Here is a 16,586-nt window from a genome sequence, read left to right on the forward strand (position 1 = left end):
AATACACGAGAGGGAGTGCAATAACGTGTAATATTGGCACAACCATGTAATATAGATCATTGGGCACAACAATTATTGACCTGCCACGGCTGATTGGAGGTTCGTCCAGTCCAGCTCTTGCTATATAACTCTCCCTTCACGTTTTTGACGGATCCATAAAAACATCGTTAAAGCTGATTCATTTCATTTTTGTTGATAATACTAAAATCGACTGTAATGTCGTTGCTCTTTAACCAGGATGTAAATACATTAAGAGCCCAGGATGTTTGTTTTATGGTATTAATTTCGTTTCTCTGCATTTCCAACTCATCCAAATCATTGTTTGTAAGCGTGACAAACCTTGGCTCATTGGAGGAATCAGGCTGGTCATTTATAGCTTCATCCTCCATTTTCAGATCGAAACAAATGCTTTCGAAGCCAACAGATTTAACGAACTCCCTGTAATTCATTTTGAATGTTGCTGCTTGTTTGTAGTTGCGCTGTTTGGCTTGTAAACGCTGCTTCGTTGCTAGGTTACCTGTATGTGGCGGAATAATACATGGAGAGCTTCGGTAATATTCGGTAACATCATGTAATATTGGCACTCCTAGATCGCCTCTCAGCCAATCACATTGTAGGGTCGTAACTAACTGTGGTATAATGTATAATTATATACAAGAATGTAAGAGGAATTAGATTAATTCTAATTAAAATAATAAATATAAAACTAGCAGAGGATGGTTTCGATCCATCGACCTCTGGGTTATGGGCCCAGCACGCTTCCGCTGCGCCACTCTGCTATATACGAAAGCTCCCTATATAGTTTTACAAAAATCCAATGTATAATTATAAAAAATATATATTTGATGAGTGTATACTATTATGTTAGCGTTGTTACTGTGTTAAATATTAGTCATGAAGGAGCAACGCGGGATTTTTGTTTTTTGTTTAGGATAGCAAAGCTTGTCAGTTGAATTCGATTCATGAAACCTCGTGACGGCGACCAACGATGCAGAAAAAATACGACCACGAAGGGACTCGAACCCTCAATCTTCTGATCCGAAGTCAGACGCCTTATCCATTAGGCCACGCGGTCAATGTGTTCTCTGAAATGGCTATACTCAATATATACAACAGAGGACGAAAAATGTACAAATTATTCAAGCAAATTGTATCCCACGAAAATTTTTGATCCAAAGCATATAACCGAATATACTAGAACCACACTAGACGTAGTGGCATGTTTGAACGTTAAGTAGCTATATAGCTAGGGTGGTTTGCTACATAGATACGTACATTTACCATACTACAAGTAGTAGTGCGTCGTTTTACAGTCTTCCAGTTAGTTTTTTATTTTATTCAAATCTCTGTTGCAAAAAAGCTGAACATTACATTGCTGCTTTTTACATACTAATAGGAACTTTCCATTTGAATTTATGCAAGAAAGAATAATAAATGCAAAAAATATATACATTGGCAGAATTTCTGTCCAAAATAAACAAAAAAAAAAAAACCCACAACCACAAAACATTTTCTCAGCAACAACAAAAACATTCAGTACTTATCAGCAAGTCTCTGAAGTAATGCAATGATAGTGTCTTGCTTGGAGGAGATCAACTCCAGTGCTGTTGCCATTCTCCCCAGTGCTTCAGCCATGCTGCCCAGCGTTCTTTCCTGCCGCCGCTCGCGTGCCTCCTTCTTGCGCTGGCGCTGCTCTTCCAGGTGCACCCGCTCTTCCTGAGCGGACAGGAAGTTACGGAGCAGTGCGGTGCGCTCCCCTGCCTGTCCCTGCTGCTGGGACATGCGAGAGGCCATAGAGTTCATCTGAAGATGCCGCAACCTCCGTTTCAGGGGCTGCCGCATGACCCTAGAAGCTGGCTTGGAGGAAACGGTGGGCAAGGGATTATCGGTGCTGCAAGTAGGACTCAGGTTTGGATTCGGGGGAACGTTACACAGCACCGGGGAGGTGACCAGTGCAGGGATCTGCGAAGGAGCGGTGAAGAGGCTGTTGGGGAGCAGACATGGGGTGGCGACCGCAGCTACGGACACAGCCGTGTGCGGCTGCCTCTCTTCCGACCTCACTGCCGCCTTGGCTGTGGTGGCAAAACCAACGAGGGTAGCCGAAGCAGGGCCTCGCTGATCGACCTTCGTCTTTCCTAAGACTTTGTCCATCATCTGTCGTGTGATGCAACAGAAAACGAATAAGATCAAGAAGTTATGTGATCTAACGTAGTATGTCTGAGTATGTCTGACACATCTCCGCATAGCACCATTATCGTATAATAATAATAATAATTATTATTATTACTATTATCATATCCTGAATGCAGTGTCTGCTGTATATCACACACCTCAAAGTACTCCCATGACGTCTTGGCCTGGCCTCCACCCAACCTGCTGCGTTCTTTCACCCTCTTATACGTGACGATGAGGTTGTTCCATTTGCGGCGGATCTTCTCCACAGGCAGTGAATGGCCAAGGTTCTCCAGCTCACTCTGGACACTCTGGAAGAGACGAGAGCGCTCACGGGAGCCGTACACATCCCAGCATCGGTGCATCGCCTCAATCAGATGCACGATGGCGCGGTGGGTGAACTCAGAAGAAGTGGACACTGCTTCAGTGTAGCCCCGAGCACCTCCAGCTTTCCTCACTTCCTCCCTGCCACCAACTGTGAAAAGTGCACATAAAATGCATCTGGATTAGTTACTCTGGATTAGTACTTCTTTGGCCACATAACATTGGACCTAACACAAATACACTCTGCGTTCAATGCATTTTGACAATGCTAGCATTGCAGGTAGTATCAATGTTTATTTCAATATAGAATCAATAACAGACAATACAATAATAAGCATGAGAGTATAAAAGTATTACTCTCACCATGCGGGACCTTGTTGTCTCTAAATCCTGGTGACAGTGGTACAGCACTGTTTATGCTGATTGGGTCTGTAATCCAAGAGAAAACAAAAGATTTAATCTGAGGCGGTATTTTTTCTCACTTATATATATATATATATATATATATAATAGTAAAAGATTTAAGACATTATAGTAGAGTTATATTATATTTTAGTACAAGTTAGTAGAGGTAGTGTAAATTGCCGTGAACTAGACGAGGAACTGCACGTTTCAGCCATTGACTGATGTCCTGTTTCTCTGGAAAGCTTTTGTACTTCACTGCATTTTTCAATAGGTTTATATCTACTCTATAACTATCTTTGACTACAGTACGCTGCAGTTGCTCCCTGGAAAAAAGTATTTGCATGTATATATGTACTGGACTAGGATCGACAAACCACCACGTCTTGAAGCAACTCACAAAGTAAAACAGTTGTCGGGTCCTTCGCTTGCTCGACCTGATGAGCCGCTAGTACTGAAGAAATGCTTGCAGACGAGTCATTTGCAGCTGCGGTGTCATCACAGGATGGTATAACACAAGCAGGCGACTCGATCTTTAGCGATGCGTCCATGATTAGCTACTTTGGGGCTAAAATGATGCGTTTGAGTAATTTTACCAACGCGTTAGGAGCCAGTTAGTTCCGTGCTAAGGTGGAATAAAACTACACACAAGACACGTTTAAGCTACAGTATTCTGGGATTTTTTACTTTTCTATAAATCACAACTATTAATCCAATACGTTGTTATAAATCCCTATAACTGAGGTCTAGAATTACAGGTTAATAAGAGATGGCGGTATACCATTTTCTGCCGTGTTTCGGACGTGTAGTTAATTGAGATCCAAAAAATAATGGCTGCACTCCTCACGATGTAACTGCGCAACTTCACTGCGTATATCTACAACGTGATTGGCTGGGTCTCGGTTGCGTAGCACGCAGGCCCTGCGCCTTTGCAGATGCATTGCGCAGACGTCAGCGATTGTAAAGAGCGAAAGGCAAAAGTGAAGTCTGTGATGCGGTTTATTTCTGTGGCGCCTACCCTACATTTCTGAGGCTCCGATTTACAATTTACCGCTTAGAATTTCCACGTTTTGAGCTTGTGTACATCGATTTTAGCGGTGCACAACTGCAGAATGTTTTGTTCGTGGAGACGTGGAATTGACGATACATAATTAAAAACATTTAGCACCATTCAATTTACGACAAATATGTTCAGTTTAAGCTATAATCACAGTAGGAGACGAAGAGGGGGCTAGCAATTATAATATTTGTCATAATATATGCCTAGTGAAACTTTTCTCGTTGGATGTTGTCTTAACTGTTTGATACACTTAGGTCGCACCTAGTAGGTTATGTGGCTGGGTGGCTGGAAAAGAGAAAGAGTGCACGAATACGCCACCCAGGAGAATTTCACCCCCAGGAAATTACACTGGCCAACGAGGCCCCACGGCAGAAACAAACCAAAAGAAAACTAAGCCACGAAGGTCCAACACCACTTGGACCAGAGATGTAGTTCCAATAATTTTTTTACTAACAATATAAAAACACTAATTCACTGACTCAACAATTAACAAAAAAATTCCAGGAAGGAACAGAGCTGTGGATTACCAACAGGAAGAATGCTAGGGGGTCAGAATCTGCAATACACACCCACCGTGACCACACCACGCATCTCACACACCCACTGTGACCACACCACATGTCTCACACACCCACTGTGACCACACCACACGTCTCACATACCCACCATGACCACACCACCCGTCTCACATACAGTACCCACTGTGACCACACCACACGTCTCACATACCAACTGTGACCACACCACACGTCTCACATACCCACTGTGACCACCAGGGGTGGAAAGAAACTAATTACATTTACTCATCCATCCATCCATCCATTATCTGAACCGCTTAATCCCGCTAGTCGGGGTCACGGGGGGGCTGGAGCCAATCCCAGCATCTCCGGGCGAAGGCAGGGTTGTGTGCATTTTGTTTTTTGAATAATTTGTAATTTAAATTTCTTTATTCTTATCATAGTGTTGTCCGTTGGACAATAGGACTGAAAATTGTTTGCACTTTATGGTACAGGTTACAGGTTGTGACTGTCCTTGTGCTGTGAGTAAGTATGTTCCTGAGCCCAGCTGATCTTTTTGCAAGTGTGGATGTGCACTTAAATACGCTTTGAAATCGATTAAAACAACTTGTGCTGAATTTGGTTCATGATTCATCCAAGCATTAAATAATTGAAAGTAACTAAGTAACTTTTACTCAAATTACATTTTAGATGAAGTAATTTTGTACTTTTACTCGAGTAAATTTTGAGATGGGTAATTTTACTTTTACTCTGAGTAAATTTTAGGCAAAGTAATAATACTTTTACTCAATTACAATTTTTCAGTACTCTTTCCACCTCTGGTCACCACACCACACCACACGTCTCACACACCCACCGTGACTACACCACACGTCTCACACACCCACCGTGACCACACCACACGTCTCACATACCCACCGTGACCACACCACACATCACAAACCCACCGTGACAACACCAGACATCTCACACACCACCCGTGACCACACCAGACACCACACACACACCATGACACCACACCACACATCTCACACACCCACCATGACACCACACGTCTCACATACCCACCGTATACTCTAGGCTACCAGATTCCACCACCAGGAACATCTGCCTCTGTCTGGCCTGCAGCTCCTGCCCTGCTCACAAACACAAAACAATTATTCACAATAACAAGAATGGAGGGAAAGGCCAATAAGTAAAGAAGAGACACTTCTCCCATGTACTCTCAATCAAATGAAGGCTCCTCCCATCACAAACACTAAATAAAACAATCTAAAAACAGCTTGGTGCACAACATTTTAAAAAGCAAAATCACAAACAGAAATAAAATAAAATAAACCAACACATTCAAACTTAACTGGATCCAATGTACAAATAAAGAAACAAAATAAACTGCCAAACCAAACCAAGAAATGTAAAACAATCTATCAGACAGAGCAAATGACAAATAACAGAAAAAGACAAAACACAGACAGTCACAGACAACCAATTGTACACAGACAAATCAGCGGCACTGCCGGGAACTGGAACAGGCCAGCAAATTTATTAAGAGAGCAATATAGAACGCTGTAGTCTTCCTTCTCCCTACAATGGGAATCAGTCTGCAGACCCAGCAACTACTGCAATTTCCCCGTGATACAGCACAGCCACTAGAAGACTGCATCAAAGATGCAAAAGGCAACAGCCCACCACACTGGTATACCGACACAGCATTTCCAACGACGCACCCACTACACTGGGAAGTATTGGGCTCCCTCTGAAATGCCATACTTCTCTCCTATACAGTATGCCAAACCAGTACGCAATAAAGGGTAGTATGTCCGAATACACAGTATGCATTAAACAGTAAGAATCATTTAGAAGTATGCGATTGCATCACACTGTCCTATCCCATGATTCAACTGGAGTGTAAATTGTGAAGGGGGGGGGGTGTAAAATGGACACAGCGAGGAAAAAAAGACAGATTTAAAGTGTGCAGAAACAGTCTAAATAGCCGGTTGAACTAACCTAGTGAAAACCGGGACATTAAATGATTTTTTTCCCCCGGGACAGAATATTAAAAAGAAGGACAGGTGGCAACCCTACTTGTTAGTGTCAAATTTAAAAGGCCGTATTTAGAGTTAGCTGGTTAAGTGGATGTCAACAGATAAGCAGGGTATATTATCCCTTTTCAGACGTGTCCTAAGAAGCTTTTATAAAAAAGATTGTCTGATATTGAGATCAGTGAAAATACCTGTATGCAGTTAGATTTCTGACTTTTTCTTGCGTTGTGTTTTCTGAATGTGAGTTTATGAAGTTTATCTAGGCCACTCCTTTTAAATCAAATGCTTTATGTGCAAAGGAACAATACATTATATGAGTAAGATAACTGGTTAAAAATATGCAGTCAACACTCAAGAAATGTATATTTATTATTATAATAAAGAAAACTCTGCCAGGTTTTTAGTTGTCTTATTAAGTACTCTGAATGATCATGTGGAGGTTCTTACACACATTGTCATGATGTAAATGTCCCAGATATAGCCAAAGGGATAGTTTTCATCTGTTAAAAAACTTCCAGGCAAAATTTCCTTTAAGCAAGTGCAGGTTTAGCAAGTAGCAAGGTAACAAACCAACACACTTCTATAACTGAAAACCGAGTTGTAATGTAGGGAATATTGAGTTACTAAACCTTACAGTTGTGGCCAAATGTTTTGAGAATGGCACAAATGTTAGTTTTTGCAAAGTTTGCTGCCTCAGCTTTTTTAGATAATCCAAAACCCTTAAAGTAAGGAGAGTTCAAACTATTTTTTTTAATGGGAGCTCCATTTTATGTTTTTTTCCCTCCAATTTCTTTTCACAGTCAGTGCTGTATGTGAGATTCTATTGCTTGTGAGGCAATACATGCGTTAACTGTTCAACATCACTTAAAGTCCTTCATTGACTTAAAGACATAAAGCTGTTCGAACATAGGCAGATGTTAAGTATCTTCTTACTACTACTATTAGCAAGTATGGGCTCTAAAAGAGTTTAGCTATATGAAAATGAACAGGACAACATATGCAATATCTTTGTATATCAAAATAATATTTTCTGAAAAGTAACAAATATGTGAAAATCTAAAAAAATAAATTTGTGAAAAAAGTAAACATAAAATATATACAGCTTAAGAAACTGACTGCAGCTGAAGGAACTCCTCACAAAACATCACACACACACACACACACGCACGCACGCACGCACAGCCAACTCATAAAAATCCAAAGTCCTGCACGAGTGGGATTTCCTGCTCAAACACCTCATTAAACTAATCAGGATGTAATCCGATTCAGATATACTAGCGGGGGAGTCCCATGATAGCCCTACAACTTTCATCTTACAGCCGCGGTAGAAAATCTTACCCACTAAATGTGGCTGCGTGTTTTCATTCTAACCAAGGAGGACACATGTACACAGTTAGTTGCTTTCAGTTTGCAATCAGATGATCAGTTTTTTGGAAGGAAAACTTGAAGACACATGTACCAATCCTTTTCAGTAAGGTCCCCCTGCGTCTTCTGATGTTTTTAAGATTTGAACGTTCAGGTTAAGAACAGAAATTAATCAAAAAGAGCAGAAAAGGAAAACCCAGAAATGCTCTCTTGGAATAACGCATTGACTAATTCGTTTATAGCGCTGAATCATCAAAATGCGCCATGATAGGATATGGCAGGATACAAGAGGCAGAAAACGAAAGAGATCCTCCTATACGCAAGAAACGAAACTTAAGTTATACAAAAGACGACTACACTGGGGGAGTTTCATAAATGTCATCGTCTCGTTTGTGGATAACAACCGACGGGCAATTGCATTAATTTAAACGTTTTGTTTTATTAATTGTGTGTAAACAGACGCGCAATAATGATCCAAACAGGTAAAACATTTTGAATATTCGTCGCGTACTAGGCGTATAACTGGATTTTAGTAATGCTTTCGATAAGCTAGCTGTTTATCAGCTCAATATGAAATGCCAATGTGGTGGCAGTCTGAAGGAGTGCTTCAGATACTGCCCGGAGTGTGGGCAGAGACTGGACACACAGTTGGGTGATTCAGGTGAGTGTCTATTTAATATTCTTGTAATGTAGGGCATTCAAAATAGGATACTGATTTGCCGATATCCTTCTATCCATCCCCCCCCCCCCCCCCCCCCGTTCGAAGTAAATCAAATCTAGTCCTAAATCTAGCCCAGTGTGAACTTTGTGACGTCAACGATGTTTTTGATTATCAGAAAATCCAATATGTAATACAACGTAATTTTTATAGTCCATATTTCTATAACCTGGATAATAACTGGGGGCTAATAGACACAGTCCTCAACAAGTTTTACTAATTCTATTCAGTAAGCAGGGGCAATTAAACTATGTTAAAATAATTATTTTCTTTGCAGTTGGAAAGTTCCAAGGACAACAAAAGTCGGTTGTACCACCCACCAGTTGCAACACATCTTCAGAATTCTCTACCAAGTTGCAAGAAGACAATGTTAAGATAAAGGTAAAAAAAAAAAAACTGGCTAGAGACATTACATTATAATATATATCTAGTACCTATTTCCCCATACTATAATTTCATGAGGAAATTTTAAATCTGCAATGATAATTAAATTGATAAACATACTTTGCTCAGCAGAGTGCCATAGGCTTTCATGCTGGCATAGCTAGGTTATACTGTGGTTGAAACAAAACAGATATCAGATCAGGCAGGGGTTAAAACTGAACAGGGCAACGACAAAAGGGAATTTCCAGAGAGTAGCTCGGTAGGAAGTTATTTACAATGGCATATAGGGAAATCCAGAAAATGGGCAAAGCCAAAAACTGAAAGTTATCAAAGCAATGTTTACCCAATTCCTTTACCCAAAAGTCAGAAGTATTGACAGTGGTTAATCATTTTCAATAACTTTTTAAAAAATAATAACCAGTCATTACAAAATCTGGGACTGTAGATTATATTCATTGTCTAGACATGATCATTAAATTTTTATAATATATATAATTTATATAATTTTAGTGTAATTTTCTTACACTTTAATTGCTGCAAATGTATCATTTGTCTTAGATAATCTCAGATTCATGTCATACCTCATCTCTCGACAACACTCACCTTAAAGAACGTGATAATGTTACTGGAACTACAGCCAAGAATGGGAGCTCTGTGTATGTTCAAGATGTACCACAAGATGGCACCACCCTGCCTTCTCCAACTACAACAGAAGAAATTATTGCCAAGTCTCTTTGTACATCTTCGGAGTACACTCAGTCCTCATCCTCTTCTCATGTCCCTGTCAAGGATACGACCTCTGTCCACTCTCAGTCAACTGCGTCAATGGGTCTACCAACTATGCAGATACTGCCCAAGAATGAGAGTAAGGACATGTCTAGTCATGCCAGAGGTCTGGACAGTGGGCATTCTAGCCAGTCATCTCAAGAATCACCCTGCTTGGGGCCCTTTTCTTCCAAAGCATCCAGTCACAGCCATGCAGAATCAGGCTCGGTGACATCCAGGTCCTCTGAAGAGCATGTGAAGGACATGCACACTTCCTCTGCAGAACCACAGGCTGTGCCCTGTCTCAACACACATCCTCTTGCTCCCAGTTCATCATCTTCCAACCAGAACAGTGATGTGCAGTCTGCACAGAATGCCTTGCTTGACACTCCTGTTCAATCTCTGATAAAGCACCAAAATGGATGTAAGTCGCAGCCTCATTCAAATGAAGCACCAAGAGAGGGGAGTAGCAGTCAGACGCAGAGCCCTGCTTCTGGCACCTCGTCTCCAGCAGATAACGGAAACACAAAAGTTCCTGACCAATCTCGCAAGATCCTTGACAAAGCACAAACTGCAGAGCTAAACCAAGAATCGTCTGTTACACCAGTGCCTTCCAATAGTCAGACCACACAACAGACACCAGAGAAAACACAGATCTTGCAGTGTACAACTGGAAATGTGGAAATGCCAAAAAATGAGACGAAAGTGTTTGGACCATACCCTACTGAGGTAAGATCATATCTATTTGTCTGTCTGTCCATGTAGATAATACATTTTTTAACTTAATTGTTTTCAGCTGTTCACTGTTCTTTATTTGTTTCTCCCACCTTAGAAAGAAGTGACAAAATCCAAACAAGTTTCCATTCAGAATAAACAGCAAACCCACCATAAAGACACCACCACTGTGGAAAACAAGAAAACAAATGACGAACAGAATCCCAGCGTCTCAGAGAGTGCTCATCATGACTTACGCAGAAAGAAGCCTTTATCTGAGGGGCAAAGCGTGTCTTCAGACCAAAATAATAAAGCAGCATGTAAGCAACTGTCATCAAGGAAAAAACAAGAAAGGTAAAAACAGGACGCATTTACATACATTCTAAAGACTTCCTGCTTTCCCTTCAATTGTTTCTTTACAGTGTGATTTTTAAAAATAATTTCTTGTATTATTATTACAAATGTTTCTTTTTCCAATATTTAGCACATCACATCCTCAGGAGGAACCCAGATACATCACTGTTATCTTCCATGCCATCCTATCAAAAGATTTTAACCTGGACCCATCACAAGACTTTGTTACTGTACGATCAGGAGCTTTAGCAGGAAATTGGAGTAAAGACATTTTGAAAATGGAAATCTCAAGGTGAGATGTTTACAACAGTGAAATTATGAAGGCATATCTGTTTCTGAATCTTTATACTTACATAAATATTTAACTAACTATTCTGTATAACTGTCTTACATTTAGTTACAAACTGGCTGATACTTGTAGAGAGCATTGAGTGTCCACATGCTTCAAAACATTATTTTTTTTTGTCATTGTTGTTTTATACTGTTGTTTTTTTTTATAAGATTGTCTCTCTCCTGAATTATATGTTAAAACAAACTTTTCTTCCACAGAGACTTGGGACAAAATGGTTTTAGTGTTCATGGGACATTGCAGACAACCAAAAATAATGTTGAGAAGTTTATACCTTACAAATACGTTGTTCACAAAGAAGTCAAAAACAAGAACTCTCCCTACCTTGACTATGAGTACATCTACACAGAAGACACAAAACACTTTGTGAACCGGTGTCTTTGCATCAAAGAGAATCTTCTTACACAGGAAGGTAGTGAAACCGTTGTCATTTTTATGTAAATGTACTTTCCTTAGAAGTTATCAAGGTTTTCTTTTAAAACATGGTATTTTCTTTTGCTACTTTTTCTTACTACTTGTTACCTAAATATTTCTACCTAATAACATATTTATTCACAAAGGCATTAATGCATGTATTTATTACACAATTTACTGATTTGGCCTGTTTGGTATTTGACATAAGTAATTAGTTGTCAGGTCCTACACTCCCCGGTCTCGCCACCAGAGGTCAGACTCCCCGGAGTTTTAAACTGCTCAGCTGTTTGCAATTCATGAGTGATTGATAGGCATATGTAAACCCGCTCATACTGAAGATTCATTTGCAAAATCCACCTTCTGCCACTTTTCCAGCATCCATCCGTTTAGCAGGCTGTGGGCCTTGGCAAATGCCACATGGTTTTTTACCTGCCTTTTGTTTAGTGCTGGCTTCTGGGCACTGATTCGACCATGGAGGCCATTTCGAGACAGAATCCTACAAACTGTTCTAGTTGACAGAGGGACTTGAGGTGACCAGGCCTGGTGGAGCTCTGCTACAGTGGAAGAGGGACTGGCTTTGGATTTTCTAACCAACAAACGTTCCTCCCGAGCAGTTGTCTTGTGAGCAGTTGTCTGGACCTGGGCTTGTCAAAAACATCTCCAGTCTCCAAATCTTTTTTTAATTCTTTGTACTTGACACTGAGACACATTAAAGGTGCCAGCCACCTCTGCAGTGGATTTGGTCTTCAGCGTCTTAATAATCAAGGCTTTGGTCGCAGGATGGATTTTTGGCATGTTGTCAGAGGTCAAGTTGCAGTGCAAGTGAAGGTCTGGGGTGCTGGAGTTCTTTTTATACACACCCACTAATTAACCAATCAATTAGTGAGCACAGGTGAGGCTGTAAACTAGGATTGGGTGCATTATATGACAAGGCGACAAAACTTTTGTCTTGCCAAAATCTGACCTTTCTGTGTTCAAATTTATTTTCGTAAATTAAATCTCATTTGGGAGGGTTTCAGCTTTCATATGAGTCATTTCTAAAACCAATCGATGAATTTAAAGTCAGGTTATAAGCTTTTGTTTCCACAACATGGATAAGCAGAACTTGTCAGGCACTGTAGTGTATGATCTCTGTCCTGTTCCCGACCTTGCCTTTGCCTACACTGTCAGGGCTGGCTCGGATACCGTGCCATCTACATCCACAAGGGGCACCCGAGCCAGTCCTAGACTCCAGCAGCGCAATCAGCAATGATCTGTCTCACCTGTTGCCATGGCTTCTTAAGGAAGCCAGTGGAGACGGATCATTGCTGATTCGTTGTGGTTATGCCGTTACGCTCTCAGCCTCTCTCTTACTCTGTTTTGCAGCGTTTGCCTCTTTAGGTGTCTCGCCACCTATCTCTCTTATCTCTCTTCTCTGTCTTTTTTCAAGTCCTCTCCTGCGTCCCTTACTGACCTCCCTCAAGTTTTCCTCAACCTGTTTACCTTCCTATCCCGTTGCTGTTCGTATGGGAAGGGTTTTTTGTTTGAATAGCCTTTTTGCTATTAGTCAGCTCCTTCCCCTGACGTCCTTGTTTTTGCCTTATTTCTTTTTACGCGTTGAGCAGTCCGCGTTTATTCAGGCGCTCCTTTTAGTTCTGTTATTTATTGTGGCACTTGGTTCCACCTCTCTCTCGCTCTCTCTAACACGGTGTGTGCGTCCCTACCACCGTCGTTACAGAACGAATCAGCCAGTGACATGGAACCAGCCGCTTCTAACGAAGCAGCAGAACTAAGGGCAGCCCTCTCCCAGCAGGGTCAGTTGTTAGGCAGCCATGACCAGGTCCTCCGCCAGATCATGGATCAGCTCAACAACGTGACCACTGCCATTCGGGCTTTAAGTAACCCGTATCCCGCTCATCGGGATCCGCCTCCCGCAAGCCCAGCCGAACCCGCAGCAGCCCTGCGGCACTTCGAGCCTACTCTCCCCGCCCCGGCTCGCTATTCAGGGGATCCCGAAGGGTGTAGGGGTTTTCTACTACAGTGTTCGCTTGTATTCGAACAGCAACCTCTACGCTTCCCTACCGAGCGCGCAAAAATAGCATACGTGATAGCCTTACTTACAGACAAAGCCCTGGCTTGGGCAACCCCCGTATGGGAAAAACAGAACGAAGTTTGTGCTACTTACGATAGCTTCTCCCGGGCCATGAAAGGAGCCTTCTACCATCCCTCGTCGGGCGGGGTTGTCGGTCAGCGGCTTCTGCGTCTCAAGCAGGGAAATCGGTCCGTAGCAGAGTACTCCATAGAGTTTCGCACGTTGGCGGCCGAAAGTGGTTGGGGTTCGGACTCCCTCATGTCCGTGTTTCTGGAAGGGCTAACGGAGGAGTTGAAGGACGAACTAGCTCTCCGCGACCCTCCGTCTGATCTAGAAACGCTGATCAGCCTGACGGTACGGCTCGATAACCGCCAGCGCGAGCGCAAAAACACCAAGAAGCATTACCATCGCGAAACACCCCGCATGCCTGACGTTGTGCAGTCCGGTGAAGCCAATAATCCCAGTAGTGAACCGCAACCCATGCAGCTCGGTCATACACGCCTGTCACGGCAGGAAAGACAGGCGCGTTTACAGGAGGGGCGGTGTCTGTACTGCGGGGGCGGGGGACACCAACGTACCAAATGCCCCGAGCTGCAGGGAAAAGACATGACCCACCAGTAGACGGGAAGGCTCTGGCGGGTCGTAACACAAGTCCTCCCACAACCGGTTTTTCCATCCACGTTTCGTTGTCGTGGCATAAATCACAGGAGAAGCGCCTTATGGCTTTTGTTGATTCTGGTGCCGCGGCAAATTTTATCGACAGCTCTTTAGCGCAGGAATTACAAATCCCTCTGGTTCGCCTTGAAAAACCCCTCGTTGTCGCCGCGGTGGACGGCCGCGCCCTTATCTCCGGCGGTATCGACCGCCAAACCATACCGCTGGAGATGCACGTCGGGGAGCACTTTGAGTTAGTCACCCTATATGTCATCAGCGCCCCTCACATGCCGCTCATACTAGGGTTTCCATGGCTACAACGACACAACCCTGACATAGACTGGCTCTCGCGCAGTATCGGGTCTTGGGGTGCTATGTGCAAAAACACATGTCGTAAGAGCCTCCCTGCTTCTTCTCCTGAAAAGCCTGTCGAGATCGTTGACCTGTCCTCTGTCCCTGCTGAGTACCACGACCTCCAAGCGGTGTTCAGCAAAAAGAAGGCCAGTTTTCTTCCGCCTCACAGGTCTTACGACATCGCCATTGACCTACTTCCCGGGTCTAGTCCTCCTAGGGGTCGTCTCTTCTCTTTGGCCGCCCCCGAGCGAAGAGCCATGGAAACGTACATCCAGGAGGCATTAGCCGCTGGGTTCATACGGCCCTCCACGTCTCCAGCCGGTGCTGGCTTTTTCTTTGTCGGCAAGAAAGATGGTGGGTTGAGGCCGTGCATTGATTACAGGGGTCTCAATAAGATAACAGTCAAAGACCGACACCCCCTGCCACTTATGTCAACGGCCTTTGAGGCACTCCAACAAGCCACCATCTTCACTAAGCTAGACCTTCGGAGTGCCTACAACCTAGTGAGGGTCAGAGAGGGGGATGAGTGGAAGACAGCCTTCATCACACCATCGGGTCACTACGAGTACCTTGTGATGCCGTTTGGTCTGATGAACGCCCCGGCTGTCTTCCAGAGACTTATTAATGAGGTGTTGCGTGAGGCTCTCGACCGGTACGCCTTCGTGTATCTGGACGACATCCTCATTTACAGTAGTTCACGGTCTGAGCACGTCAAACACGTCAGGAGGGTTCTCCAACTTCTGTTGGAGAACCACCTGTTCGTTAAATTAGAAAAATCCCTGTTTCACGTCCAGGAGGTGGCCTTTTTGGGCTACAGAATAGCCCAAAACGCTCTTGCCATGGATCCTGCTAAGATCCGAGCAGTCGCCGAATGGCCCATTCCCACATCGCTTCGTTTGGTTCAACGGTTCTTGGGGTTCGCTAATTTCTACCGTCGCTTTATAAAGAACTACAGCACTCTGGCTGGTCCCCTCATTGCGCTTACCAAGAAAACTCCGGGTCCCTTTGTCTGGTCTCCTGCGGCCCAGAAGTCTTTTGATAAGCTCAAGGAGCAGTTTACCTCGGCGCCTGTTCTGTGCATGCCTAACCCCGACCTACCGTTTGTGGTGGAAGTCGATGCGTCTGACTACGGGGTTGGGGCCGTCCTTTCCCAGAGAACGGGTACGCCGCTTAAGCTCCACCCTTGTGCTTATTACTCACACCGTATGTCTCCTGCCGAGCGTAATTACGATGTGGGTGATAAGGAACTCTTGGCTGTAAAGCTAGCCCTGGAAGAATGGCGGCATTGGCTGGAGGGGGCCAAACACCCGTTTCTTGTGTGGACAGACCACAAGAACTTGGCCTACCTCCAGCAAGCCAAAAGGCTCAATCCCCGTCAGGCCAGGTGGTCGCTTTTCTTTGGGCGCTTCGAGTTTACCCTCTCCTATCGCCCAGGGACTAAAAACGTTAAGCCCGATGCTCTCTCTCGTCAATGGGAGACACCCCCCGACTCCACCGAGCCCGGTACGGTCATTCCCGCCTCCAAAATTGTTGCGCCCATTCAATGGGAGGTCGAGACCGCCGTTAAACGGGCGTTAGCAGCCGATCCTGGCCCAGGTGGTGAGCCATCGGGTCGTCTCTTTGTCCACCCTAACCTGCGAAAGAAGGTCATGGAATGGGGTCACAACTCACCCTTTGCTGCGCATCCTGGCTCTCGTCGTACGGCAGAACTTATTCGTAGACGGTTTTGGTGGCCGGGGATTGATAAGGACGTTAGCGACTTCGTTTCGACCTGTGTCACGTGCGTACAAAATAAAACGACCCACTCTAAGCCCTCGGGTCTTCTTCGCCCCCTGCCTATTCCATCCAGGCCCTGGACTCACGCCTCTTTAGACTTCGTTATGGGGTTGCCACCCTCCCGTGGCAACACTACCATATTAGTTATCG

General features: G+C 43.7%; 2 protein-coding genes and 1 non-coding gene across 5 annotated transcripts in view; 1 reads left to right on the forward strand and 2 right to left on the reverse strand.

Moving 5' to 3' along the window:
• Window positions 1–1,002: 1,002 nt before the first annotated feature.
• On the reverse strand, window positions 1,003–1,075 carry trnar-ucg (transfer RNA arginine (anticodon UCG)). Its single transcript has one exon. It is a non-coding gene; the product is annotated as a tRNA-Arg (tRNA).
• Window positions 1,076–1,316: 241 nt separating this feature from the next.
• Window positions 1,317–3,767, reverse strand: LOC143510602 (uncharacterized). 2 transcript variants are annotated; one of them, XM_077000145.1, is made up of 5 exons: window positions 3,680–3,767; window positions 3,299–3,466; window positions 2,860–2,925; window positions 2,331–2,647; window positions 1,317–2,154 (listed from the first exon to the last, which is right to left on the reverse strand). In XM_077000145.1, the coding sequence occupies exons 2-5, from the start codon at window positions 3,447–3,449 to the stop codon at window positions 1,534–1,536; spliced, it is 1,155 nt and encodes a 384-aa protein (XP_076856260.1). In that variant the 5' UTR covers window positions 3,450–3,466; window positions 3,680–3,767; the 3' UTR covers window positions 1,317–1,533. The 2 variants fall into 2 exon arrangements, with proteins under 2 accessions (XP_076856260.1, XP_076856259.1); XM_077000144.1 differs by having other exon boundaries at window positions 1,318–2,154; window positions 3,299–3,763.
• Window positions 3,768–8,242: 4,475 nt separating this feature from the next.
• The window catches only part of LOC143510601 (E3 ubiquitin-protein ligase rnf213-alpha-like), a 36,651-nt gene continuing 28,307 nt past the window's right edge, over window positions 8,243–16,586 (forward strand). For both annotated transcript variants that reach the window (XM_077000142.1, XM_077000143.1), the window contains exons 1-6: window positions 8,243–8,544; window positions 8,879–8,982; window positions 9,544–10,479; window positions 10,583–10,818; window positions 10,949–11,110; window positions 11,368–11,579. In XM_077000142.1, the coding sequence (XP_076856257.1) occupies window positions 8,454–8,544; window positions 8,879–8,982; window positions 9,544–10,479; window positions 10,583–10,818; window positions 10,949–11,110; window positions 11,368–11,579 (1,741 nt within the window). In that variant the 5' untranslated portion in view covers window positions 8,243–8,453. The remainder of the gene's footprint in view (window positions 8,545–8,878; window positions 8,983–9,543; window positions 10,480–10,582; window positions 10,819–10,948; window positions 11,111–11,367; window positions 11,580–16,586) is intronic.

This window comes from Brachyhypopomus gauderio, chromosome 3 (genome assembly GCF_052324685.1).
Source record: "Brachyhypopomus gauderio isolate BG-103 chromosome 3, BGAUD_0.2, whole genome shotgun sequence".
Lineage (NCBI taxonomy): Eukaryota > Metazoa > Chordata > Actinopteri > Gymnotiformes > Hypopomidae > Brachyhypopomus > Brachyhypopomus gauderio.